Source organism: Myotis yumanensis, unplaced genomic scaffold, assembly GCF_028538775.1.
Source record: "Myotis yumanensis isolate MYYU_CA2020_CCGP unplaced genomic scaffold, mMyoYum1.0.hap1 SCAF_4, whole genome shotgun sequence".
NCBI classification, from domain to species: domain Eukaryota; kingdom Metazoa; phylum Chordata; class Mammalia; order Chiroptera; family Vespertilionidae; genus Myotis; species Myotis yumanensis.
Genome location: NW_027223755.1, coordinates 28,599,690 through 28,626,530, shown reverse-complemented (window position 1 = coordinate 28,626,530; position 26,841 = coordinate 28,599,690). Strand labels below are relative to the sequence as shown.

The window sequence follows — 26,841 nt, the reverse complement described above, 5'->3', positions numbered from 1 at the left end:
TTCCTAGAGGGAAGAATATGGACTTGAAACCATGCGAAGGATTCATCCCAGCCCCCTGCTTTCTCTGCCATTTCAGAGGGGACCTTTTGGGTCTGGGAGTCTCTGTTTTCTACTTTCAAAGTGGGTTCTTAATGCTCAACTCTCGGGAAATAGATGGGATGAGAGCTGCCGGCTGAGAGCTGAGGACACAGGTCGGGTGGGTCCCTCCCTGAATGATTCCTGACCCAGGAAGATGCGTCCTTTGCACTCACAGATGAATCTAAGGAGCAGCCCCAGCAGAAGGGACTTCCCAGCAGCCAGGAGAAGGGGAAGGAGGCCTTCAAACTCGGGGCAGTGCCCCAGAGCCAGAGGACAGTCTCCAGGGGAGAGACCTCTCCCCAATCACCTGCACAACAGTCTTGAAGGCAGGGGAGGGGCTGCAGCCATCTCAAGAGGCCTGGAGCCTGCACTGACCCCATTCAAGGCTGCCTATGCCGCAGTTTCCATCACGAACTAGAACCAAGCAGACTCCCAAGTGCTCAGGGAGCTGCAGCAATCAGAGTCCCCTCTCAGGACCCATATCTGTGCCCAGCCTCCCAGCTTCCCCTGCCTGGTGCACTCCCTGCTGGGGCCGAGCCCGCTCCTGTGTGGTCTGTGCTCGCACCCGCACCCTCCACCCGCCAACTCCCAGGGCACAGGCACCGTGTGCTGGAGAGTCCAGGTTTCCTCTGTCCACATCCCCCGTAAACATGTCATGGCCACTGGTGTTTGGAGGGAAAAGCTTTGGAACAGATTAGCTGCTCATGTCAAAAACAACCCAACTTTTTTTCGGCTGATCATGGGTGGAAATCCAAAAGCCTTGCTGCTTGGGACAGCTCAGTGCTCCCAACCCCGCTCATCTCCCCTCAGGGTGTAAACAAAGTTGGGAGATCCAGACTGACAAAGGAACTGGACCTCATCCTGCAGCCCAAGTGGCCTCTGTGAGGAGCACGTGGCCGAGGGGCCACTGTCACATTGTCCCGCAAAGGGTGGGAGTGGGAGGATGCGGGGACAGGGGTTGTCCTGCTTCCAGTTATTTGTCTTGCAATCGGTCCAGCACATGAACATGTGCAATTCTTCAGATCAGCAACTCTTCTCGTACCAAGGCCTGTGTCTCCCTCTCATTTTGCAAGAAAACAGCTTTTGAGAACTGGCCTGGAGCAGGTGGAGGTGTGGGGGCCCCAGCCTGCCCTCGGGGGACTCACCATCCTTGGCCACGTCCCCGATGGGCACACTGTGCTTCTGGGCCATGTACCCCAGGAAGGAGAATACCACGAATCCCGAGGAGAAGCTCGTCAGGGAGTTGACCGAGGTGGTGATGATGGCGTCTCTGTGAGAACAAGACACCCAGGCCAGCGCTGGAGCAGCTGCCATTTCCAGTCATTATTCTCAGTTTACTACATGTTTCCTGCCAAGCGCGGCCAGGCCCTCCTGCAGCTGCAGAGCCTGTCCTCCGGCTGCGCTGCGCGTTGGGACGGGACCTCCCAGCTGGCTCTGGGCATGTCCTTATGGTGAGCAGCCGTCATGTTTGGCCGGGATGGCAAGGCTCCTGGGACACATGACTCAGTGATGAAGGTGAGATGGTCTGAACCAGCAACCCGGGGGCTCTGGGTGGACAAACAGATGGCCATGGGGGTCCCCACCCATGGTGAGGGAGCTGTCAGGCAGCAGGGACCTTGTTCAAATGCAGATTAGGACAGGGTGGGTTTGGGGGGCCCTAGATGTTGTATTTTCCTGCTGCTTCTGGGGGGCTGGTGCTGCTGGTCTGGAGACTCCACTCTCAGCCCTCCTAGGAGCCAAATGGAAGGACATTTCAGAGTGCCCGGCCTGAGGGTACAGGTGGGCTCAGGCAGGGCTGTGTTGGAAACAGCCGCCCAGAGTTCACCCTCTGTGGGAGCCTGGCAGCAGTCTGTCTGGTCATTTTGCTGTGCACACTCGCTGTCTTTGTATTTTTAACCACATTTTATCCTCAGGATATGAAAGAATATAAACATGAGCCTGTAGTCCTAGCCAGTCTGGCTCAGTGGATAGAGCATTGGCCTGTGGACTGAAGGGTCCCAGGTTCGATTCCAGTCAAGGGCACATGCCTGGGTTGCGGGCTCCATCCCCAGTGAAATCAATAAAAATGTATTTAAACATGAGCCTGTAAAGGTCAAAGAAAGCAGGTCCCAGGTAAATTCTGTTTCTGTTTTTAGAAGGATTTTGGGTCCAACATGTGGCAGCAGCTAAGTCAGGTCATTCTGGGCCAGGTGGCATAGCCAAGATGCCACCAGGCTGTGGGCACACAGTGCTGCCACTTTCCTTCCTGTCCTGATGCTGGGTCATCTGGGTGCCTCTGCATAGGGTCTGGGATACCCTGCAGGACCCAGGCTCCCAGGTGCAGGCCAGAGGACTCATTTAGGTGCTTCACTGTGGGGGTGTCTGGAGGAGGAGCCTGACCTGGGCTTTGGGAAGAGGAGGGAGGCACGGGGAGAGGAGGAGGCAGGGTTGGGGCCTCGGGGGGAATCTGCTGCTCCTGGGATTTAGGAGGCTTCCTTGCAGGGAGGTGATGTACATCTTCATGTGTTTCAATAACTTCCTGAAAGCAAGGACCAGCATTTTGCCTGTAGCTTCCCCATTTTAGTTTTCACTTAAAAAGCCACTTGGCTCAGTGGTTTTGCACACAGAGCTTACTTCCCCTTGCTTTCTACTGGGCACATATTGTGATACCCCCACCCCCATATCAGTGATGCACATTGATTTTTGCAGACCATCTTATGGGAGGGAATGGGACAAGAGCTCAGAACCTACCTGTAGCAGTTGTTGGTGAATTTATTGTAACTGGAGAAGGCGATTAGCACCCCAAACCCAATGCCGAGTGAGAAGCATATCTGGGTGGCAGCATCGATCCAAACCTGCAGCCAGAGGGGAATGAGCGGCTGTTGGAGATAATTGCGGAAGTGAGGGCCAGCTGTCGCGAGGCAATTGTGCAATTGTGCAAAGACCGAAGCCTCAGCTCCCTGTCCTCCCTGCAGGTGTCTCCTACTGAGATGCCTCCAGCTCCATGGAACAGGGTGGAATTTAAACGCCATTATCAACAAGCACCTGGCATCAACAACATGATCAGAGTCATAGGCGTCTCAGGGAATAAACTTTCCTGTATCACTGGCCTGAAGGACCGTGATGAAAAGGGACCACGTCTTCGTGCATTCTTTGCATTTGCCCACACAACCACTTAATTTATTATGAATCAGTGCTGGCATCTGTTTTACTTCCTCGTGCATGTTGCCTGGAGCCGTGTCTGGGCCTCTGCTGCATTTCCTCTCTCTCCAGGTGTCCAGCTCCCTCTCCCTTCACCTCATCTCGCCTTCCTCCTATGGCTCCTGCAGCCACTTCCCCTCCTGGGGCTTCCTGGGACCTGAGCCACACCCCGTCATTCTTCCCTTTTCTGCCTCAGGGCTAATTCTTCCTGAGTCCCTAGTGAGCCCCACACTGCCTCTCATTGCAACCTAGCAGCATAAGGCAGCCCCTTCCAAAGGGGCCCCTACCCCCAATCTGGACCTTCCCCTCCTGGCCACATGGCCTTCCACACGTAGTTACTCCCCGGGTGGCTGCTGGGGTCCCACCATCTGCCCATCTAGTGCACCTGAATTTGCACCCATTCCCTTTGGAAAGCTGCCGTTCCCATTACCCCTACACCCACTGGCCAGCGGTCACCGTCATTTCTGAGCTGTTTCCCTGCAATGCCACCCCTTCTCTCTCTTTCTCCGGAGACCCCTCTCCCATGGCCTGGCCAAGCCTCTGCTCTCCAGGATGCTGCCTCCAGTACTGCTTCCTTTGCCGAAGAAACATGCAGCCTGATCCAGAGTTAGTGTTTTAGATCATGCTCTTGTGCTGGGGGCACTGGAATGTTTCACCACTGAGGTCTGGCTTCCCGAGGAGGAGCCCTGGTTCCTGCGATATCTCAGCCTTGCTGGGCCGATGGACAGGGAGCTGGAGCTCAGGCTGCATTCCAGGCGAGTGGCGGAGCTCGCTGGCACAGACTGGGCAGGGCCATCGGTGCTTATCCGGGAACCCAAAAGCATTCCTCCGGGACATGGGATGGGACATGGGGAAGAGGTCAATAGGCAGGAGCCTTCATCCTATTTCTGTGAAGACGCGGCAGGTGACCTTTCCCCTAACTGCCTTCTTCTGGTCCATTGAGCTCTCCTGAATCGCCCATCTAGTACACCTGAATTTGCACCCGCTCCCTCCTGTCCATTCCCACCCCTCTTCTCAACAAGACGGTGAACTCTACGGGTGGGATCAGGTTTACACATTGCCCTGCAGAACCTTGCACACAGCAGGGCAGCCAGCACCTGCTGGATTTATAGGGCGAGTGAGAAATTCCAGCCCAGGTTCTGCCTTTGGGATCTCCTGCCCCAAAGCATGGGAACCCCCTGACACCGTGCCTGCCAGTCCGCATGGACTGCAGGGTCTCGAGCGGTGGGCATACTCACGGACGCCTCACAGAGCCGACGGAAGTCAACGCTCAGGTACGCCCTGATGCCGTCCATGGCTCCAGGGAGAGTGATTCCTCGCAGGAGCAAGGCGAAAAGGACCACGTATGGCATGGTGGCCGTGATCCACACGACCTGGGGAGAGGACAGCGTCACCGGGCTGCACAGGCCACCTGCTGGCATGGAGTGGGCACAGCGTCACCCTGATGGTTGGTGCTAGGAGAGAGGTGGCCTCTGATTGGGAAGCCCCACATCCCGAACATTCACAGGACGCCCGCTCAGCAGATGCTCACTGAGGGAGGCCATCATGCCTGCTACTCTGTGCATCTTTCCCAGGGATTAAAAGAGGACAAACCATTTGGCAAGGAAGGAGCATTCCTGCTCTGTATTTGGTCTGTCACAGCAGGAGTGGCTGGATTTCTGATGAGTGAGATGTGAGCAAGTTTCACTTGATTGTGCGAATGTGCACCTGGATTACATGTAAAGGATGGATTCCGGGCTCCAGAGGGAGGAAAGGCACGCTCACTATCAAAAGGTTCCTATGTGCTGGCCCTTCACTACATGTATCATCACACTTGATGAACACATTCTGGTCAAAAGTGCTTTGGGTGCCCAGATAACAGCCAAAATATTGTCATCAGCAAAAACCAATTTATGCTGCACTTGTCTCAATGCTGAAAGCACTCTGCTGTGTTTTTCCCTTGATGCCATTTCTCAACCACAGTCTTGCGCTGACTCCTCAACTCAAACACAGACCCCCTGTCTACTACCCAACCCACCACAGCCACCCCTCCACTTCACAACCATCCGTCCACAGTCCACCTGCCATGGCCTACCCTTCCACCGTAAACCCCATGACAGCCCCTTGTCCACTGCCCCCATGGCCTGTGTCCACTCCCCCCCATGGCCTGTGTCCACTCCCCCCATGGCCTGTGTCTACTCCCCCCCATGGCCTGTGTCCACTCCTCCAATGGCCATGTGTCCACTCCCCATGGCCTGTGTCCACTCCCCGCCATGGTCATGTGTCCACTCCCCCCATGGCCTATGTCTACTCCCCCCATGGCCTGTGTCCACTCCCCCCATGGCCTGTGTCCACTCCCCCCCATGGCCTGTGTCTACTCCCCGCCATGGCCTGTGTCCACTCCCCCCATGGCCATGTGTCCACTCCCCCCATGGCCTGTGTCCACTCCCCACCATGGCCATGTGTCCACTCCCCCCATGGCCTGTGTCCACTTGCCCATGGCCTGTGTCTACTCCTCCCATGGTCATGTGTCCACTCTCCCCCATGGCCTGTGTCCACTCCCCCCATGGCCTGTGTCCACTCCCCCCATGGCCTGTGTCCACTCCTCCAATGGCCATGTGTCCACTCCCCCCCATGGCCATGTGTCCACTCCCCCCATGGCCTGTGTCCACTCGCCCATGGCCTGTGTCTACTCCTCCCATGGTCATGTGTCCACTCTCCCCAATGGCCTGTGTCCACTCCCCCCATGGCCTATGTCTACTCCCCCCATGGCCTGTGTCCACTCCCCCCATGGCCTGTGTCCACTCCCCCCCATGGCCTGTGTCTACTCCCTGCCATGGCCTGTGTCCACTGCTCCAATGGCCATGTGTCCACTCCCCCCATGGCCTGTGTCCACTCCCCCCCATGGTCATGTGTCCACTCCCCCCATGGCCTATGTCTACTCCCCCCATGGCCTGTGTCCACTCCCCCCATGGCCTGTGTCCACTCCCCCCCATGGCCTGTGTCTACTCCCCCCATGGCCTGTGTCCACTCCTCCAATGGCCATGTGTCCACTCCCCCCATGGCCATGTGTCCACTTCCCAGTTGGCTAGGCTCAGCCTCACCTTCCCCGAAGTCTTCACCCCCTTCCACAGGCTGAAGTAGAGCAGGACGATGACCAGCACCAGGCAGGATGTGAGCTGCCAGCGGGGAGGGCCCAGGTCGCCGATGCCGCGGCTCTCATGGAGGTGCAGCACGCCGCGCCTGGAGAGGGAGAAAGGTGGGGGGCCTAGAAGAGCACTGCTTCCCCACCCAGAACTGTAACCAGACAGCTGAGCTCGCCCAGAGACTGTCCTCCCCAGCTCCACATGGCAGACAGGACCCAGCATGGCAGGGCCAGAGACCCCCTGCCCCCCTCTGAGAAGAGCCAGGCCCAGCAGTCCTAGCTGAGATGCAGGGTATATCCTCCAGGTGAGGGAGAGGGTGGGCGTGGCATGCTGGGAGCCCACAGAAGCCCAGCCCTGCCCCTCAGCACCCTGCATTTGGAACTGGGGAGGGAATGGGTGCCTTGGGTCTTTGAAGAAAGAGCTACAGAAACCAGAGGGAAGGTGTCAGCAAGGTGGTGGCCGCTGCTGCACTGGAAAGGTCCAGGCCCTTTACAGGGCTGAGGCTGAGTGGACCTATAGTAACAGGTGTCTGCGCTGCTCTCCGAGGATGACAGTTGACGAGAGCTGTCCAGATGTCGAGGAGGATTCTGCGGGAACAGACTCAAGATGAGTCTGCGCCAGGTTTGCTCAAGAACTTTCTGGTAGAGGGATCCGCCACCATAAAGACAGAGCATAAGGCCACACGGGAAGGGAACAGAATGGCCAGTAGAGCCCTCCCTGTGGGCCAGGCAGGGGTCTGAGGCACTTTCCACACAGTATCTCATTAAATCCTGTGACAGCCTGCGGGAAAGGTGCCATTGTGTCCACCGTGCATCTGCCGCCTCCCCTCCCAGGCAGGACTGTGAGTCAAAGCTCAGCCAAAGGCTGTGCTGCTGCCCAGGCAGTGGAGGAGCCACGCTGTGAAAAGGGCCATCACCACGGGATTTGCGAGGTCCGAGCAAATCTTCCTGGCACCATGGGAGAATGCCGCAGACCGCAGCGTCCCAGTACCTTCACCAGCTGCAGGCACCTCAGGGTACGTTGGAGAAGTTCGGGTCTTCACACAGTCTTGGGACAGGAGAGGCTGTGACAGGCAGGGAGAGCCCAGCGCAGCACTCCTGTTCCGTCCCAAACCTGGCATGGCCCAGGTTGGCCTGCAGTGTCCGAACTGTCGTCACCATCTCTTCTTTACGGATCGCAAGATACACGCTGAAGTGAAAGGAATCTCCTCACGCTGTCCAATAGCAGTGTGGGATCTGGGATAGGGAGCTGCTTGGTCAGGCAGAGGAGGGGGCCACTGGCAGCCTGCGGTGCCCTGCCTGCCCTCCTGGGGCCTGCCTCACCTGGGGCCTGCCCTCCTGGGGTCTGCCTCACCTGGGGCCTGCTCTCCTGGAACATGCCCTTCCAGGGCCTGCTTTACCGGGGTCAGTAGAACTCCCCGTGTCTTTCTCTCCTCTTTCCCTCACCTCAGCCCTGGCTCTGTGTCTGCTGCCCATGCTCCCTCCTCACCTTGCCCTGGAGCCCCTGCCAGGTCTTATCACCTGGAACCTCTTTTCACCAATGAGAGAAATCTCCTTGGAACAAAACCATCTGCCCAGTGAGGCCACACATTGTGTGGGGCCCGGACCAACCCCTACATACAATCCAGCTACGTCTTGCACACACGGGTGTGGGTTACACACCTAACCTGGTGGCAGGTGGCCACTTACCCTTTTGCCTGGGAAAGGAGCACGGTGGCCCAAAGGGGTCACAGCCCCCAGCTGAGAGGGTGCGGCTGGGAGAAAGCACGTGGCTCTCCTCAGGACTGATCATGAACTGCTTCTAGGATGCTTTACACACTGGTTTTACCTCAGACACTTCAGGCTGCGTTGAGAATTAGCCCCTTGTCTGTGCTGGCCAAGTCCCTTCCCCAAGACTAAAAAGTCCTCTTGTTTGAAGTTGTGTGAAATCCCACAGACACTCCAGAGGACAGGCCCTGCAGATGCTGTCAGCTGGAGAGGAGCTGGCAGGCACCGCACTGCGTGGGACAGCCACGCCAGTCACTGCAGGGAAGGGCACAGGGAAGGGCAGGTGCTTCCCAAGAGCAGGCGCACAGTAGGATGAGGACAGGACGTCTGAATAAGATAGTTTGGGGCTGAAAAGCAGACATTTCCAGAGTGTAAGTGGCCTGGAGGACCAAACAGGGATGGCCTGGGATGTCACCAGCCTCGGTAAAGATCTAACACTTCCACTTCCTGCAGCTCTCCTTCTCCAGGTGTGTTTTTATTGTCATGGTTCTTGGATCCGGATAAGGGAGGCTTTGAGGCGGGCCAGGCATGCTCTGGGCTGTACCTACACTGTCACGTTGGATCCCCACTGCAGCTGTGTTGCCCCATTTACAGCAAGGAATCCAGGAACTGAGAGGGTAAGAACACTATCCAACCCAGAGACAGCCAGCAGCAGAGCTAGGACCTGGACCCCAGCAGCCTAACTCTGAACCTGTGCTCTGCCTGGGGGGGTGGGAGGGGATGGCTGCCATGGAAAGGAGGTAAGAGGCCTCCACTCTGGCCATGAGGGGTTGTCATCATACCAACTAGAAAGCTGGACAAAGTACACCAAACGAGTATTTGCAGATGTGGGACTAGAGATGACAACACCCTACTTCCCACCTGGAGGCACCTCCCCCTCTCCCTAATGAGCACAGCATGGGGTCTTGCTGGGTAGAGCTTAGGGAGTCTCAGGTGCTGACAGGCTCTCCACAGGAGCCCACTGACTCAGCTACAGGGTGAGACCCTGCAGGTCTCTGAGCCCAGGCAGGGCTGAGGCCCACTGAGCTCCCCAGCCACAGTAGAGGACTTGCCGATCACATGGAGAGCTCAGTAGACCCTGGAAGGGTCACTGCAGTAGAGGTGATAAACCATTCCCAAAGCAAAGGCTGCCCAGAAGCATTTCAACAAGTTTCAAAAGGAGAAAACTGTACCACCAGCAAATTAACTTCCTACCAGAGCAAATCCAACACTCATTACGGGAAGATTACAAAATTACTAGACAACAAGAAGCAAGAAAATGTGACCTACGGCCAGGAGAAAATCGATCCATAGCTTCCTCATACCAAATACAAAAAGCCACTCAAATGGGTAAAAGACTAAATGTGAGAGCTGAAATTATGGAGCTTTTGGAAGAAAACACAGGCATAAATCTTCAAGACCTTAGGTTTGACAATGGACTTTTTATAAAAAAAAAAAAAATCAATTTATTTAAACAAACAAAAAGACCCCAGTTCATTCATTTGGTTCTAACCCCCACCCCTACCTATAGCAGCACCAATCAGTTCTCTGTATCTATGAGCTTAGCTTGTTTTTGTTGAGTTTGGGCTATGAATTTTTTGATAGGGCACCAAAAGCACAAACAATAAAAGGAAAAAATAAATAACTGACTTTATCAAGATTAAAACTTTTGTGCATTAAAGGACACTATCAACCTCCAAAAATATCTTGTGAATCAAAGATAGATCACAAGGCAGATCAGAGAACACTTTGAACTGAATGAAAATGAAAATACAACTTATGGAATATTGCTAAAGCAGTCTCTTAGAGGCAAATTCGTAGCTTTAGATTTGTAGCTTTATAATTTATATTAGAAATGAGGTGAAGGCCTGCTCAGCCTTCCATCTGTGCTGAGGACTCATGCTAGCTTTGTCCCACAAAAACCCCAAGGGAATGGAACACAGGCACAAGACAAAGAAAGGGTCCTCTCACACCCCTGTGAGGCAGCAGGGGCAGGTGGCTGACCCCTGGGCTGCCATAGAGAGCTTGGCTCTGCGTCCTTCCCTTCCTGAGGCAGCCACAGCAACTGAGGAGTCATCGCACCCCGAGGAGCAGACCTCTTACTTACTCAAAGTACTCGGCGGCAGGCGTGGTCCTGAAGCTGTCGTTGAGGCCCGAGCTGTCACTGGTGTTGCCGAAGTAGGAGTCTGTGCAGTTGGGGCTGTTCCAGGTGTTGTTGCAGTGGGTCCAGGGCAGCTCCATGGTGAAAGAGGAGAAGAAGTAATGCAGCGCCCAGGCAATGATGACGTTGTAGAAGAAACCAACGTAGAGCGAGATCAGGATGACCGTGAAGCCCACACCTAGGGTGGCGAGAGCACAGCCACCGTCAACAGAATGCCCCTTCCCACCTTCCCTTATAGGAGACACTGCCACCTGTGCCAGCTGTTCGCCACCATCTTAATATCAGGCAACATCTTTAAATACACAGGGGAAGATACGTGAAAGGGCAGATGCTGGACTTTATGCTGTAACCACAGAGAGGGGCTTCCCCCTTCCAAGACCATCTATGGCCATCTCTGTCCACCCAGAGACATTCAGAGTGTCTCTGAGGGACATTCAAGATCTGAAAGGCCACCCAGGCTCATTGAAGGGTATCTAGAACCACGTATGCCTAGGGACATGAAGAGTCATCCAAGAACGTGTAGGATCATCTAAGGCCACCCTGGTGGAACAGGTCATTACACACAGACATACAGGGCAACTAAGGGCTATCCACTCCTACTCACAGCTACTCAGGATCAAACAGGACCATCCAGGCTCACTTAAGGTCATCTAGGGTGGCCCTGGGTTACACTAAACAATCCAACCCAGAGTTATCCAGCACCACGAGGCCATGCAAAACCATCAGAATCATCCACTGCCACCCGTGGCCACCCGTGGCCACCCAGGATCATCTAAGGGCACCCAGAGATACAAAACACCAACAAATGTCAACAAAGGCCACCCCAAACCACTCAGGATCACCCAGAAACCTTCTGGGTCACCCATGATAATAGGGTTATCAAAGGCCATCCAGGGGCACACAGGAATACTCAGTGATTTCCAGAGCCATGCAGGGACAGCGAGAGCTATCCAGAGTTACCAGTAGTCACTAAGGGACAACTCGATTCCTCCATGGCCACCCACAGCCACCCAGGCTCATCTAGGACAACTAAGACCATCCAGAACCACCAGGGCCACTCAGAGCCATCCAGGGCCATTCATGGCCACACATAGCTACTCAAGACTACCCAGGGCAAACAAGGTCATATGGGTTCATTCATAGCTACCTAGGGCCACCCAAGGGCACCCAGGGCCATGCATGACCATTCTAGGTGCCTCCTCTCTAAACATGAAAGTCTAGTGTTCTTGCGCTGATTTGTTTACCTCCTCGATGAGCACAGCCCTGTGCTGGCTGCACAGATTCCCAGTCATTAGCTGACTTTCTGTGGTTTGCGATTCCCTCAATCCCAGGTTAGGAGACAGGTGACCAGGATCCGACTGAGATTCCACCCACAGGGGCCACATGGCATATCCTCCAGTGGCCTCAGCTCAGCCCTCCACACGGATGAGTTTCCAAAACTGGACAAAAGCCAACATGAGCTGCTAGAGCAGCGGTTCTCAACCTTCCTAATGCAGGGACCCTTTAATATAGTTCCTCATGTTGTGGTAACCTCCAACCATAAAATTACTTTCGTTGCTACTTCATAACTGTAATTTTGCTACTGTTATGAATCGTAATGTAAATATCTGATATGCAGGATGTATTTAGGCAACCCCTGTGAAAGGGTCGTTTGACCCCCAAAGGGGTCGTGACCCACAGGTTGAGAACCGCTGTGCTAGAGTGTGACAGTGAGGCTGGGACTCCGAGTGAGTTACCGAGGTGCACCATGTCTGCCGACGTCTCCTCCGGGTTCTGATACTGCTGGGATGTGGCCAAATGCCCCCATCCGTGGTCTCAGCTTCTCTAGAATGGGATGCTGACAGTCATACTTCCTGTATCGACCCCAATTCATTAGGATTTAGCAGCGCTTTGAAATCCTTGGATACTATTTATTGACATTTTATAAGCAGCAATATAACAAATCACTTCAGCAGCTTTCTTGGAGAAAACTTTTTGTGGCAGGAAAAAGCTGAACATCAGCTTCCACCTGCTGGCCTCCACCCCTGTGGGGCCACCATCCTTTTCATCTTCTGCAGGCCCTCACCCGTGGGCGCTCCAGAAAGAAGCAGATTTACTTTGACTCAGTGCTAGACTGCTGGAAGCCGATCCACCCTGGCTGCTTGACGCAGTCGCTGCAGGGAAGAAACATCTGCACAGCTTATGTTTTAAGGGACCTGGCGTATATGGCATACTGTTCTTAATATGTTTGCTCCCCCTCTTAACGCTCCCCGAGAAAGGTTGTTTCCCCAGGTGAGGATTTTTATCAGTAAAACCCCTTAACTAAGTTGTTGTTTCCCCAGGTGAGGATTTTTATCATTAAAACCCCTTAACTAAGTGCCAGAAGGGTAGTTAATCACTTTAACTACGAACAATCAGGCTTAAGCTACATAATCTTTACATAGAATAACCTCCTTCAGTTACTTCCTTGTAGCTTAATAGAACAATAGAGTAACTTTGGAATGGAGATAAGAAATGCCCTAATCTTTGGAATAGAATGGATAGGATTAAGATCAAATAGGATAAATACAAATGTAAGAGGACAATAGAGGAACCTGGCTAAGAGGAACCTTGCCATGACGATCACCTGAACGCTGCCTCCGCCTGAACGCTGCCTCCGTGTCATTCCTTCTTTGCCGACTTCGTCCACACCTTGGGGAACCCCTGGACCCGCTGGGGCTGGACCCCAGCACTAGACTCCCCAGAGGAGGTGGGAGCACAGAGCTGTGTCCTGTAAGAAACTATGACAGACAGACTTCGGACTGGAAGGACGTGCTTCTTGGGAACCCAGATACAAACTGGTCCCACTACAATCTGCGTCACAGCTGGAGGCATCCTTCTTCAGCACTTCCCCAGATGGTCACTGGGGATAGACACGCTTAATTTCCAACTGGGCGCTTGAATGCTCTATAAATACTGACCACAGCGAAAGCTCATTGCCATGCTCGGCCGTGTGGCATGTCAGTGCTGCCCAGCAGAGAACACGATTAACTCATTTGTGTCTTGTCTGTTAGCCTGGGTTCGCTGTCCTCGGTGGCGCCGGCATTGGGCCAGTACACAGGCACGGAAATGTCCAGGCTGACACCTGCAACTCTCAGTCATAGCTGCCCGGTGTCTTTAGGTACCTGCACATTTCTCCTCGGGGGAATCAATGATGATGCTGGAGGTGAGTCTCAGGCAACTCATTTGAGTTTTGACTTCTGTGTGCAAACTGCACAAGGGAACACCCAGGACCTGGCACTTGAACCCAGAGGTGTCCGAATCTTGCTGTGAAGTTCCACTTGAGGGTGGGCATGAATCATTTTGGCCTCGGAAAATAATGCTAACGTTTTAAGATTCACCCAGCAGCCCATTAAGCAGGAATAACACACGGTGCTTGGAGGAGCTGTCACGCCCGGCCGGTCTCAGCATTTCCGCTGTGGGAGGGCGATTCCCCCATGGAGACGGACTGCAGCAGCTGTGTCATGTCCTCACTCCCTCTGCTGATCAGTCTCTATCTGAGCACACACCCCAACCCACCCATGCGGCATCCTAGGAGGGACAATAGGGCTTCTATTTTCTTCAGAACATCAACTTTTCAAGAAACTCTAAGAAAATCCAAATCCTGGTCTTTTAATAGCCATTTTCCTAATGAACCCAGCTGTCTGCACCAGGCACCTTCTCTGGTCTCTTTGAGGAAATACCCCTGAATCCTGCGCCATCAGCTCCTGTTGGCCCCACGGGAAGTCAGACAGGATTCCATCCCACCCTGCCCCTGACTAGGTGACAGGGGCCAGTTACTCAAGCCCCCTAATCTCAGTGCCTACATCTCCAAGACACACAACACAGCGCATCCCCTCCCAGGGCTCTCATGAGGATGGAGCGAGGGAACCGGGGAGGGTTAGTCACCGGGACTCAGCATGATGTACGTTTGCTTCATGGTGCCATGGCGTCTCAGTAGCAGCCTGGAAGGCTCAGTGAATAACTAGACAGTTAGATAGATTATGGATAAATGATAGATAATAGGTGCTATGATAGATAGGTAGGTAGATAGTCGAGCTGCTAAATTACTAAAGTCAGGTAGGTTAAGGCATGAGAAAATAATTCTGTTCTTGTTTTAAGTAGCCTGGGAGCTTAAACCTTTGAACATCCAGTCCTGCATCAATGCCTGGATATACATCAAACCTCCCAATAACCCTGATTACCCCCAAAGGACTAGTGATAGGTGTCCAGGCCGTCTGACATCCAGTATCCAGACCACCGGTCATCTAGAGGATTCCCAGCTCAGACCAACCTGGGGACTAAGAATGCAGGACTGATTCTTCTCAATTGTTCTTTTTAATATAAGAACCTCAGTTTTTCTTTCTTCTTCAGAATACTCTAGCTATTGCCTAGTTGTGTTTCCAATTTGTAAACCCTGTGACCCTTGAATACATCTTTATCATTTATTTCTAGCCAGAGCCTCCTGATTTTATTTATGTTCAGATGACATTTCATAGATAGATAAATAGACAGGTGTTATACATAGATGATAAATAGGTAGGTAGGTAGGTAAATGATAGATGGTTGATAGATGATAGATGGTTGAGAGATAGATGAATGATATATAAATGATACGTAGATAAATGGACGAATAGATAGATTATAGCTAGATATGCAAATAGATTGATGGATGGATACATAGATTATAGCTAGGTAGCTGACATATGGACAGATAGACAGAGGTCTGATCTTAGGACCAAAATTCAAATGGTGTGTTCACATGCGTAGACATTTAGCAAAGCACTATGACTGCACATGACTTGCATGGATTTGCTTTGAAAGCTCTAGAGCCGCAGCCTGGTCTGTGCTACGCCAGGTGTGAGGACGTGTCCCTACCATTACCTTTGAGTACAGGGCAGATCTTCCAGACGCCGGCAGCTCCCTCCCTGTTGAACTGCCCGAGGGCCAGCTCCATGTAGAAGAGCGGCATCCCCGCAATGACCATGAAGAGCAGGTAGGGGACCAGGAAGGCGCCTGTGGGACAGGACAGCATGGTCACTGAGGGCCTCAGGGCTCAGCCATCTCCACCAACTACACCCGTCTTGGCCCTGACCACAGTCCCTGTCCCTGTTTGTCCTGAAGCTCCCTTCCTGGCCACCCTCCAAGGGAAGCCACAGGCTGGGTGGGTGAGTGTCCTTCATCCATGCCTAGCCCCGCTGTCATCAGTGCTCCGAACCCCTTTAAAGCTCTCAAAGTAAGCGCGCCCCTACTGAAGCCCCAGTGTCCCAGGTTATGGAGTCAACCCCCAAGAGCACAGAGATGAGGCCCTGCCCACACTGTGGCTCCTTCCCCACCTTTGGCCCCTCTTGCTCCTCTGTGGAATGTCTGACCCTCTTGAGTTGTGACTCTTCTGGGATCTGTGGGCCACCTCTGACCTTGTGTGGGTTTTGTCATCATCCCAGCTCCCAGCATTTGAAACCCGCCTCGACTGGAGGCTGCAGCCCCTCCAGGGAGGTGCTTGTTCCTCTTGGAGCTGCATCCTGCCCCAAGCACAAAGTCCAGGGCCCCAGGCTCTGCTTCCTAAAAGCCTGCCTCAAACGAGAGGTGGCTTTGCCAGGGCCGTCTTCCTGGACTGGGGAGGGAGGCAGGGAGACCCTGCAGCTCTGTCTGTCCTTGGGCAAGTTAATGCACTGCTGAGGCCTCGGTCTTCTCCCCTCGACCTGGGAAGAGTAATGCCAACCTACCCACGGGCATGCTGGAGGGCCATCCTGGGACCGTCTTCCCAGCCCTTCCTCTGTGCAGGGTGGTGTGGCCAGGGACTCAGAGAGGCCACTAGGGAAATGGAGCGCCAGGAGGGTGGGCATGACCTCCAACTTAACTGGTTTCTCAACTTGAATTTTTGGGGTGATCCTGCCCTATACCTTAGTTTTCTGCCTGGAGTCCAAAGACAGTCATGGTTCTAGGATTGGTTGAGTTCAGGGTGAAGTGGGAGCAGGGGTTAGGGGAAGGGCAGGGCATCTTCCACCACTCCAAGCTCAAGGGCCTCACTCCGTAAGACTGTGTTAAGTCACCCTAAGTGAAAAGCACCTTTGGAAACAGAAGGCAGGACGACAGTGCCTCCAGTGGCTAACTCCTGCTTCCTCTCTCCTGGCCTCAGTATCCTCAACTACGAAGACCTGACATGGAGTGAGATTGCTCTGGACTCTGTTTCTATGTGTTTCTGTGACATACAGCTAGGGAGTCTGTGCCCGGCTAATGCTAAGTTACAATCCAGTGCCATGTTGCCAGAGTGTGCCCATTGCCTAGGACTCCAGCCGAGCTGGAGAGCACAGAGAGGATGGGCTGGCAGGGACTCACCCCCGCCATTTTTGTAGCACAGGTAGGGAAACCGCCAGACATTGGCCAGGTCCACTGCGAAGCCAATCACTGAGAGGAGGAAGTCTATCTTCTTGCTCCAGGTCTCCCGTTCCTGGGGCTCCACGGGGGTCTGTGGGGAGTTGACGAGGGTGGAGTTGGTGAGCTGCACCCCATTCTGTTCCTTGACCAGGACAAGTTCCACCGCCTTCGGGCACAGGGCGTTGGGCTCCTTAGCCGGGGCCACCACGGAAGGCATCAGTCCCACTGGGCATTTGCTTCTACTCATGGGCAGACTGGATGGAATCTAGGATTCTGTGCTTCCTCCCTCTTGGTCTTCAGCCAGCATGAAAAATAAACACACATCGGAATGCAATGAGTTAGTAGCCAGAACTGCAGATGTACCCAGTGGCCAGAGCAGAGGTCCAAGGCATTTATAATCATTTCTTTGGGGCAGAACAAATACATTCCAAGCAGCCAGGGGTGAGGACGACAGGCGATGAGTTATTTCTCCTGGGGACTGAGGGAGACGAGCTATGGGCACCTCAGAACAGACATCTGCTCTGCCCCCTTCCCCTGGCTCTCCTCTCTAGTCCAATGGAAGTGCAGGGCTTGTGTAATCTCTAACTTTGCTTTTAACAATAATATAAGTGGTTACTCCTGCCATACCCCACATTGCAGGGAGAGATTTACAGTCTTTAAATAGCATTCAACAGTAAGACTTCACAAGAGTGCACACCTATTCTTTCCATCATAGCAAAATCACCCATAGCAATGAAAAGCTGCAATAATGATTATAACAGTTTCTCCAAGGAATGCCTACATGACCCACGTACACCTGTGGCCCGGCGGCTCGCCAGCCCCACCTGGAAGAGACCACATCATGTCAGCATTCACCTGAGGGACCATGAGCTCCTACACTTAGCAACTTTACCAGGGAGCTCATTTCCAAGCCCTGGAAAATGCTGTTGGGGGAACAGAAGAAATTCCACGGGGACAGCCGGGAGCAAGCTGGGCCCTTGGGGCCAAGAGCGGTTTCAACTTTGACTTCTGGCACTTGGATCCAGCAGCATTGCTGCAACAGCTCACGCACAGGTGCGCGCACATCTGCTCGCTCACACGCGCACGCACACCATGGTTGAAGCAGAAGCATAACAGGATGGAGTTTAATGGGAGTATTTTCCACTGTCTCCATATTGAACAAAAGTTCACAACTTACGGTCTTTACGCACCACTCCTCTGTGGCCCCTTCCCCTCTGGTGACAAACCCAACAGCGCATTCCTGAGAGTAGGAAACAGGGCCAAGGGGAGGCAGTTGAGATTGGCCTGCCGTGCCTGCGGTGCAGGTGGAGGGGCTGGAGCTGTAGAGGTGGCAAATTCCCGCTTTTTGCTCTGACAAGGGCCCTTGCAGTCCAGTCTGGCCACCTGTCAGGGAAGCCCGCACTCAGCACTTGGGGTGAGCTGACCCACTCCTGGAGCAGTGGCCTCCAAGTCAGGTCTGCATCAGGAAAGCAAAATGTGGTCTCGCAGAGGAGCACAGCTGGCTCATACATGGCTGTGGTTCGCTGGTCCGTCCCTGGCTGCGCCTGTAATTAGCCTGGAAGCACAGCTCCGAGCCCCTCCTCTCACCTTCAAAATCAAAGACAAAACCCTGCACGATGGAGCATTGGCTGCAATATCACCCGGATCGGATCCGGGGCGCTCCGCCCAGTCGGATTCGCCCTGCACCGCGTCTGGTTCAACAGGCAGGAGTCGGTCACAAACAGCTGGCACCCTGGTGCCGGCGCCTCAGGGAAGCCGCCCCTTCCCGCTATCCCAGGAGCCGGCGCATCCCTGGAGCCGGGCGCGACCGGGGAACCGGGCGCTCACCACGCAGGGCCAGGGCCTGGGGTCACGGGGCGCGCATCAGCCCGCAGGCCCCCTCGTGCACTCACCTCTCAGCCACCGATCGTCTTAAGGTCTCCAGAGGCACTGCCTGTCGGGGCGCGCTGTGCACCCTGGCTGTGAGCCACTTTTGGAGACGCTGTCGTCTGAGGAACGCGGCGCCTCCTGACGGTGCCCGTCCCAGCCCTGTCCTCCTCGGCTGTAACCTTGGGGTCCAGGGAGCGAACGACGAGCCCGAGGATGCGCGGGGGCGCCCGTGTGGGAAGTCACTTCGGAGTGCCCGGGCCTTACCTGCCCTCCCGGCCTCGGCTCTGCTCTGGGGTCCTGCCGCCAGGCGCCCGCGGAAGCTCTGGCTCGGGTCCCGCTGCGCTGGGCGGTCTCAGCCTCCAGGCTCTTATCTTGTCGCCGCCCCGCCTCGCCCCGCCCGCTGTCGGGGGCGCACGCCGGCCCGGCTCCGTTTCCCCGCCGCCCTGGGTGGGCGGGGGACGAGCCCTGCCGCGCCCTCAACCCGCCCCTAGACAGTGGGCAGGAGCCGGTGCCCACAGTCCCCGCCCGCCCGCAGAACACTCTGCCCCAGATCTTGCCTGTCCTGGAGCCTCAGATGCTTGGGGCCCGGGACACCTGTGGGTCCAGGCATGGCCGGCAGGGGAGGTGGGGGGTGGGGGAGGCAGTGGGGGTGGGGGTGGGGTGGTTGGGCCTGAGCCTGGCCAAGACTGTGCTCTCCCTCCCCCCAGCCCTCAGCGACCCAATCCCCGCCTGATGCTACACTTCTCCCCAACACCCAGCTCCACAGACTCCTCTCCTGTGGGGGTCCCCTTCCGAGATCCAGCGCCCAGGGGACCTCTCCCATGGAGTCCAGGCAGGTGATGTCCTGTCTGCATGCCCAGCCTGGCTGCAGCGACCTCTGCCTTGCCCTGACCTGCAGCTGAGCGCTGGGGTCTCCTAGCCTGAAGGTACCAGGTACCAAGCTGCGGAGACCTGGTCCTTCTGTGGCCGCAGTGCCTGGGCAGGCAGCATGGGGTGAGTAGCAGGAGGTCTTGGCGGTTTGTGCCTGCAGCCATCAATTGGCACCAAGGGGCTCGACTCCTGCTCTCATTGCAAACTGATTTCCCCCCGAAGGCCTGGTGGTCAGTGCTAGTTCCAGAACCGAACAGAGTCAGAACCTTCCTAGCCCAGATGCCCTCTGCAAGATTTCACATCATGACACAGAGGAACGGAGACCCCAGGCCACCAGGCCAGGTCCAGATCCCCCAGGTGTAGGATGGCTCCAAGGTGAGTGGTGGCCTCTGGTATGGCAGCTGGCTGGTGACCCAAGTTCCAGGCATTAACAGTCCTGGTGTGTGTCCTTTGATTGGCCCACTGTGCATGCACTGTAGGGGGACATCTACATTCTGTCTGGACTGCAAGTTGCTGCTCAGAACTGTCATGGAAGCAGTCTCTTAGTCACACCCTGTCACATCCTCAATACCATTTCCCCCACTTGTTCTCGGCTTTCACCTGGAAACCAGCATCACTGCCTTACCCACAGCCTCAAGCTGGTGACAAAACAGGGCTGGTACCCAGCCGCAGTGCCAGGAACTGCTCTGCCGGCTGATTAGAATTAAGGTGTTAGAACTCATAACTTGGTGTATCAGTCTTCTCCAGCTGCTATAACAAAAATGCCACAGACAGTGTGACTTATAAACAATGGACATTTCTTTGTCACAGTTCTGGGGGTTGGAAGTCCAAGAGCAAGGCAGGGGCATACTCAGTCTCTGGTGAGGACCCACTGCCTGGCTCACAGGCATCTCCCTGCTGTAACCTCACAGGGCAGAGGGCCAGGGGCTCTCTGGGGCCTCGTTTATAAGGGCACTAGTTCCATCATGAGGACTCTACCTTCATGACCCAATAACCTCCCAAAAGCCCACCTCTCAGCACCATTGCATTGGGTGTTAGGACTCAACTTAAGGATTGGGGGTGAGGTACACAGTGCAGTCCATAGCACTCGGGGTTTCAGGAGATGGTGATGTGCCACCTTGTCTGTACACACCAGTGACTCTCACACAGGCTCTCTCCTCACACATGCTCATCAGCACAGGTTCCCTGGGACAGGAGTAATCAGTGATAGGGCCTTCATCAACAGTGTCCAGGAAATAAGTGACCATCAAGGAAACCATTGTCCTTTAACTAGTGGACACAGGGTAGAACTCATGAGTTCAGATATGTATTAAACACACAAACACAAAGAGAGAACAAAAAACATCAGGCAGGAATGCAAGCCAGGCAGGGGTGCAACTGTGTGTCTCCAAGTGTCCCTAGTCCTATTGGATCAGGGCCCACACTGATGCCCTCATTTTAACTTGGTCACTTCTGTAAATACCTCCAAATGAGGCCACATTCTGAGGTCCTGGGCTAGGATTTCAGCATATGAATGGGGGTTGGGGCACAATTCAAACCACTCTAAAGAGGAACCTTAGCAGGCCTGTTCTGGAGGGAGCAGCTCAGAACATGACATGCCCCAAACCATGCTCTGTTGCTTGGCAGCCCCTGCCTCTGTGAAGGAAAGCCACCAGCAGACCAGGCACCCCCCTGGTTGGTGCTCCTCTGTGAGCAAGAGGCCAGCTGCTGTCTTGCTCTTGGAGTCCAGTGCAACCCTGACTGCCACGTCCAGTGCATCTTAGGGCCGTCCTGTCGGTGGCTGGGCTCTACAACACTGCATCCCCCGCCACAGGGCAGCTAGAGGCCCGAAGCTGCATTTCCCAAATGCCCTGGTCAGCAGGGCTCAGGTCAGGGTCTGCCACTAGTGGGCGCACCTGCTACGTCTGAGGGGGAGGAGGCCCAGGCAGCCGGATTGGGTTCCCTGCGGCTCCTCAGCGCTGGGTACCGACACCCCTCCCACCTTTGTCCCTCCAAACCATATAACAATTTTTAACCGAATTCTCTGCATGAAATCCCTCTCTGTTTATAATTTGTACAGTGGCTGGTGTTCCTTAGTCAGCTTGGGCTTCTGTAACAGAACGCCCCAGGCTGGGCAGCTCAAACAACAGACGTTTATTTCTCTCAGTCTGGAGGCTGGAAGTCCAAGAGAGTGCTGGCACGGTGGGATTCTGGTGAAGACCCTGGGGCTGTGTCCTCACACGGGGGGCGGGGGGCGGGGGGGGGGGGAGTGGGAACAGTGAGAAAAATGGGGCGTAGGGGAAGAGAGGGAGCCAGTACACCTCTGATCTCTCCTTATAAGGGCACTGATCCCATGGGGAAGGGGCACTCTCTTGACCTCTAAATGGAGTCACCTCCCCAAGCTCCACCTCCTAATACATCCTCCTTCGGAGGGACCCTGGGGGGAGCACAAACACTCAATGCACAGCAGTCCCAGACCATAATGTTTCTATGATTCAAACTGAGCTATAGTGTCCTAGGACTTCATTCTCTTACTTGGAAATCTTTTTGTTTTCTCTTGAGTTAATAACTGCCTGTTTTTCCATTGGTTAATTTTCCATGTTCCAATCACCCATTCATCTCCAAACTCTCAACAGAAGTATATATCTCCTCTGGATGCACTACAGCCCAGGCGACACTCTGCTCGCTTTTATTGTTGTTATTTGAGCCTCTGCTTCCCCACTCCAATGTGGACAGATCGCACTCCAGTCTTGCTGCCCAGATGGTGTCCTTGTGTCTCCCATCCCGCACCTCTGGGACTCGCTCAAAAGCTTTCCTTCCTCCTGCTGGTTTCTGGGACCCATGCGGGCTGCGTTGTATTTTGTTGTCTTGGCAGCACCAACAACACTTCTCAGATCTCAGATCTTCTCAGATCTCAACACTTCTCAGTTCCCTCTTCTTTTGTGGGATTACTAGCCAAATCTCTGTTGTGTTATGTTAGTGGTTGCTTTTGACCTTTGACCAGCATCGAACCCGGGGGTTCTGTCTTCCAGAGCCGCTTCCCTGTGTGGTCCTCTATTAGGGTTTGCCTACGACAGTCACAGGGGGTTAGGAAGGTGAAGGAGGAGGGAAAGCCTTTACTCTCCGGAGGTTCCAAGTCCTGTGTGTTGGTGACTGACTTCCTAACGGCCCCCTGGTGAGCTCTTCAGAAGCACTCACTCCGCCTGAGGCACTGGCGGGGCAGCCCTCAGCTCTAGGTTCAGCTGCTGGTTTTCTGACTGGAGAAAATCAGTGCAAACCCTGGTCTATGCCACAGCTGATGCAGACAACACCCACTTCCCCACCACCCCTGCCCACACACAGGTGTTTGGAAAGACCAGAAGAGACGCTTTCTCTTAACGGACAGGGACAGCAGCACACCTTCACGGTCTTACCTCAGCACTGCGTCAACTACCCTGCTCCCTGCTGCCATTTCTCATCCCAGAAACCTCTGTCATACTGCCACGCCACCGAGGATCCCATCAGCCCACTGCGTGGACATGCTGCTGCACCAAGCTGGTGGGCAAGGAATACAAAATATCAAGATAATTGGTGAGACACCTGCTTGTTAAAGACTGAAAAAAAGGAAAGATAAAGGCCCAGGCTTGCCATTGGTGAGGCTTCGGTGAGTGCACTGGTCTGTGACCCGTCCACATGGAAGGCAACTTGCGTATCTGATGATCCCACTCCCAGGAAAGGACATTTATCACATGCATTCGAAAAGAACGTGTGTCCTGCTATTCTTGGGTGAACAATGGTGTGACATCAAACAGGCCAGCTTAGCACATATTGTTTCCGGTCTTCTATGTCCTTACAAAGCTTTCATGCTTGTTCTCAGCTATTGGGAGAGGTGTTGGTATCTCCCAGTAGAAGAGTGTGGACTGGTCTCCTTGCGGTTTATCCTCCTGCTTCACCCTGTGGAAGCTGTTTCCAGGGCCACGCGCACTGAGGATCGCATGTCCTCCTGGGGACCTGAATCCTTATCATGTAGTGATCTTGCTGGACCTGCTCACAACCTCTGCTCTGAAGTAAAATTTGCTGTTAAAACAGCGACTGCGTGTTTCTTTTGATTAGAGCGAGCACCCATTCTTTTCCTTTTAGTCGATTTGTGTTTTCATATGTAAACTGTGTTTCTTATGCGCATCATATAGTTGGGTCTTGCTTTTATATCCAAGCTGACAGTTTCTACTATTTGGGGTGGGGGTGGGGGTAGGGGAGGCGGTATTTAGACCATTTACATTTAATGTGAATATTGATGTGGTTGTGTTTAAATCTAAATTGACTATATGTTTTCTATTTTTCCAATGTGTTCTCTGTTCCCCTTTTCTCCTTTTCTGCTATCTTTTGGATTGAGTTTTAAAATTTTTAGTTCCCTCCTCTTTTGTGGGATTATTAGTCAGATCTCTGTTGTGTTATGTTAGTGGTTGCTTTTGACCTTTGACCAGCATCGAACCCGGGACTCTTCAGTCCACAGGCCGATGTGATGCTCTATCCACTGAGCAAGACTGGCTAGGGCTCAATCTTCTTTTAAAGAGATTTAAATAATGCTTAGTCGGTGTGGCTCAGTGGTTGAGAGTTGATGCACGAACCAGGAGATTACAGTTTGATTCATGGTCAGGGCACATGCCCTGGTTGTGGGCTTGATCCCCAGTAGGGGGCGTGCAGGAGGCAGCTGATTCTCTCTCATCCTGGATGTTTCCATCTCTCCTTCGCCTTTCCTCTCTTGACATCAATAATTAATAAATAAAAAATAAAGAGATTTAAGTAATAAGAAAAAGTGCTTACATTTGCCCACGTGATTACCATTTCTGGTCCTCCGCATTCCTAGTGTAGGTCCAGATTCAAAGTGCTATGATTTTCTCTCTGCTTTAAGGACTTATTCCAACATTCCTTGTAGTGAGGGGCTGCCAGTGATGAGTTCTTGCAGCTTTTATATGTCCAAAGCAGCTTTATTTCTCTTTGGAAAAGTATCTTTGCTGAGTAAAGAATTCTAGGTTGGCAGTTGTCTTTTTCTCTTCCTGTTTTGTAGACGTTGCTCCACTGTCTTCTAGTTGGTATCATTCCTAATGAGAAACCTGCTTTCCTGAATATTTTTGTTCCTTGCATGAAATGTGTCTTTTCTCCTCTGGTTGGTTCTCTCTTTACCCTTTGTTTGAACACTGATGTGCCTGGTGTGGTTTTCATCATGGTTCCTGTGCTTGGAGTTCACTGAGCTCCTTGGCTCTGTGGATTCACAGTTTGCATCAAGTTTGGAAAAGTGCTTCTCTAAATATTTTTTCCAGTTTGCCCCTTTCCTTGGAGAAAGTTCCACAGCTCACTGATGCTCGGTTCACACTTTCATCTTTTCTTTGTTCTGAATGGTTTGTACTGCTGTGCCTTCAAGTCCACTCACAGTCTCTTCTTGTGACATCAAACCCACCCCTACTCAGCCTGTGTATTTAGCATTTCAAACATTGTAGTTTTCATGCTGGAATTTCAAACATTGTAGTTTTCATGCTGGAATTCATATTGATCCCATAAAAGACCTTGCATGTCTCTACTGAAGATATTCAATCTTGTCTCTCGCTGGCTTTCTAAACAAGGTAATACAGTGATGTTGTATAACAAATGGACTTCACCCAATTCCATCATCAGAGTCATTTCTGGGTCTGTTTCTACTGATTACAGATCATTGTTTCCTGCCTTTGTTGTTGTTGTTAATGCATCCAGGGATTGGATGCCAGGGATTGTGACTTCTACTTTGCAGGGTGCTGGATAATTTTGCATTCCTGTGAATATCCTGGAACTTGGTTTGGGGCTGCAGGTGAATTACTGATATACAGCCTGGCCATCCTTTTAGGTCTTGCTTTGGAGCTGTGTTCAGCTGGACCAGGGCAGTGTTTTGCCTATTTCCTCGCTACTGAGAAAAATACCCATCAGAGTTTCCCACTAGGAGGGAGGGTGGATCCAATCGCTGTTCCTCCATTTCGATTGGAAGCAAAATTTTGGATTCTTACACTTTTATTACATGTAAGAGAATTCATCAGAACCTAACCAGTTCTTGACAATATTAAATGGCAGAGATGGCCCTGTTGTCAGTACTGGGCCAGCCCATGTGCATGGGTCCTATCACAGCCTGTTCCAATCAGAACGCAGGAGAGCTGAACACATAGAAGCGGACATTCCCATCCACCTGCAGCCACCATGCCCACTTTCATGCCATTCAATGCCCACGGCTGTGGTGACCTTTCGTTTCGACTGCAAAGCTGTGTCCATCTCTGGATGTAAAATGTCCAGATCCTGTCTTTGCTTTATCCCTTTCCTTTACTTAAAACAATTAAATCAATTTAACCAATTTCAAAGGCAAGACTCATTTATTATGTTAAAAAGGGCCTACAAGCACAAAGAAGTAACAGCGGCTGCTGCATGAATGTGGTCCCTGTGCATGTCCTGCTCCTGTCAAGGGCCTCCTGACTCACATCTGTGAAGAAACCTCATCCCTGAGTGTTACCTGAGCCCTGAGCCAGTGGCTACACACCCTCGATGTTCTCATGTACAGTGTTTGGGATTGTAATACAGTGGGGCCTTGACTTACGAGTTTAAATTGGTCCGTGATGGAGCTCGTAACTCAAATTACTCATATGTCAAATCAAAAAGTGAACGAGTGAGACACGTGATGCTGGGCTGATGTTGTGGCATTCACTGTGATGTTCGCTGCGCCAACTAGCGGTGGGGTATCTGAAGTTGGCTCATAACCCGAATTTTAGCTCGCAACTGCTCGTATCTCGAAAAACTCGTTAGTCGGGACACTCCTAAGTCAAGGCCCCACTTAGCTCTGGACCTCAGTTACCGTCTTGGCTGTGAATGATTAGGATGCCTTCCAAGTTCCCTTCTGGCTTTGACAATATTTTCTGTATTAATCCAAACTGATTTTAGATTCTGGGCCTCAGAGTTGTGTGCTCTTTTATTAAACAAATGTTCCTAGATTTGGGCATACCAGTTTAAAGGCATCACAGGCCCCAGATTGAGAGCTTCTTAATCCTGAGGTTTGGTTCATTCTAGCCCCCGTAAACCCTTTATTTGGACCTCTGATCACATTTTATATATTCAGTGAACCAGAGCCCACTCTACAACTGTTCTATCTGCTTTACTTCTATTTATAAATCCTTTACAGATTTAATAGAAGGACTGCAAAGTGTGTTTAAGGTGTATATGCTCAACATAGAGAAATTACAGAACCAGGGAGACAGCTACGCAAGTCTGAGTTCTGGGAAATGCCACCACTGCCCACAGGGTATCGAGTCACTCCACAGTTCCCCTTCGCTATCGAGAAGCTGCTTCTACAGAATTTCAATCACTGTGCTTCCCAAACATGCTAGAATCTCATCTTGACCGCCTCTCCTGTCACAGCCTAAGAAATGTTATCTTTCTAATAAAAAAACTACACGTAACAAAGAGCATC

The 26,841-nt window shown here is 52.9% G+C and overlaps 1 protein-coding gene across 1 annotated transcript in view; it reads right to left on the bottom strand.

Moving 5' to 3' along the window:
* SLC6A3 (solute carrier family 6 member 3) overlaps nucleotides 1-18,905 on the bottom strand; it is a 31,733-nt gene extending 12,828 nt beyond the window's left edge. Inside the window, exons 1-8 of the mRNA XM_070411442.1 lie at nucleotides 18,557-18,905; nucleotides 16,626-16,958; nucleotides 15,171-15,302; nucleotides 10,236-10,467; nucleotides 6,342-6,480; nucleotides 4,497-4,631; nucleotides 2,809-2,912; nucleotides 1,224-1,348 (exon numbers count right to left, since the gene is read on the bottom strand). Coding sequence (XP_070267543.1) covers nucleotides 1,224-1,348; nucleotides 2,809-2,912; nucleotides 4,497-4,631; nucleotides 6,342-6,480; nucleotides 10,236-10,467; nucleotides 15,171-15,302; nucleotides 16,626-16,911 — 1,153 coding nt within the window. The 5' untranslated portion in view covers nucleotides 16,912-16,958; nucleotides 18,557-18,905. The remainder of the gene's footprint in view (nucleotides 1-1,223; nucleotides 1,349-2,808; nucleotides 2,913-4,496; nucleotides 4,632-6,341; nucleotides 6,481-10,235; nucleotides 10,468-15,170; nucleotides 15,303-16,625; nucleotides 16,959-18,556) is intronic.
* Between the last annotated feature and the right edge of the window lie 7,936 nt (nucleotides 18,906-26,841).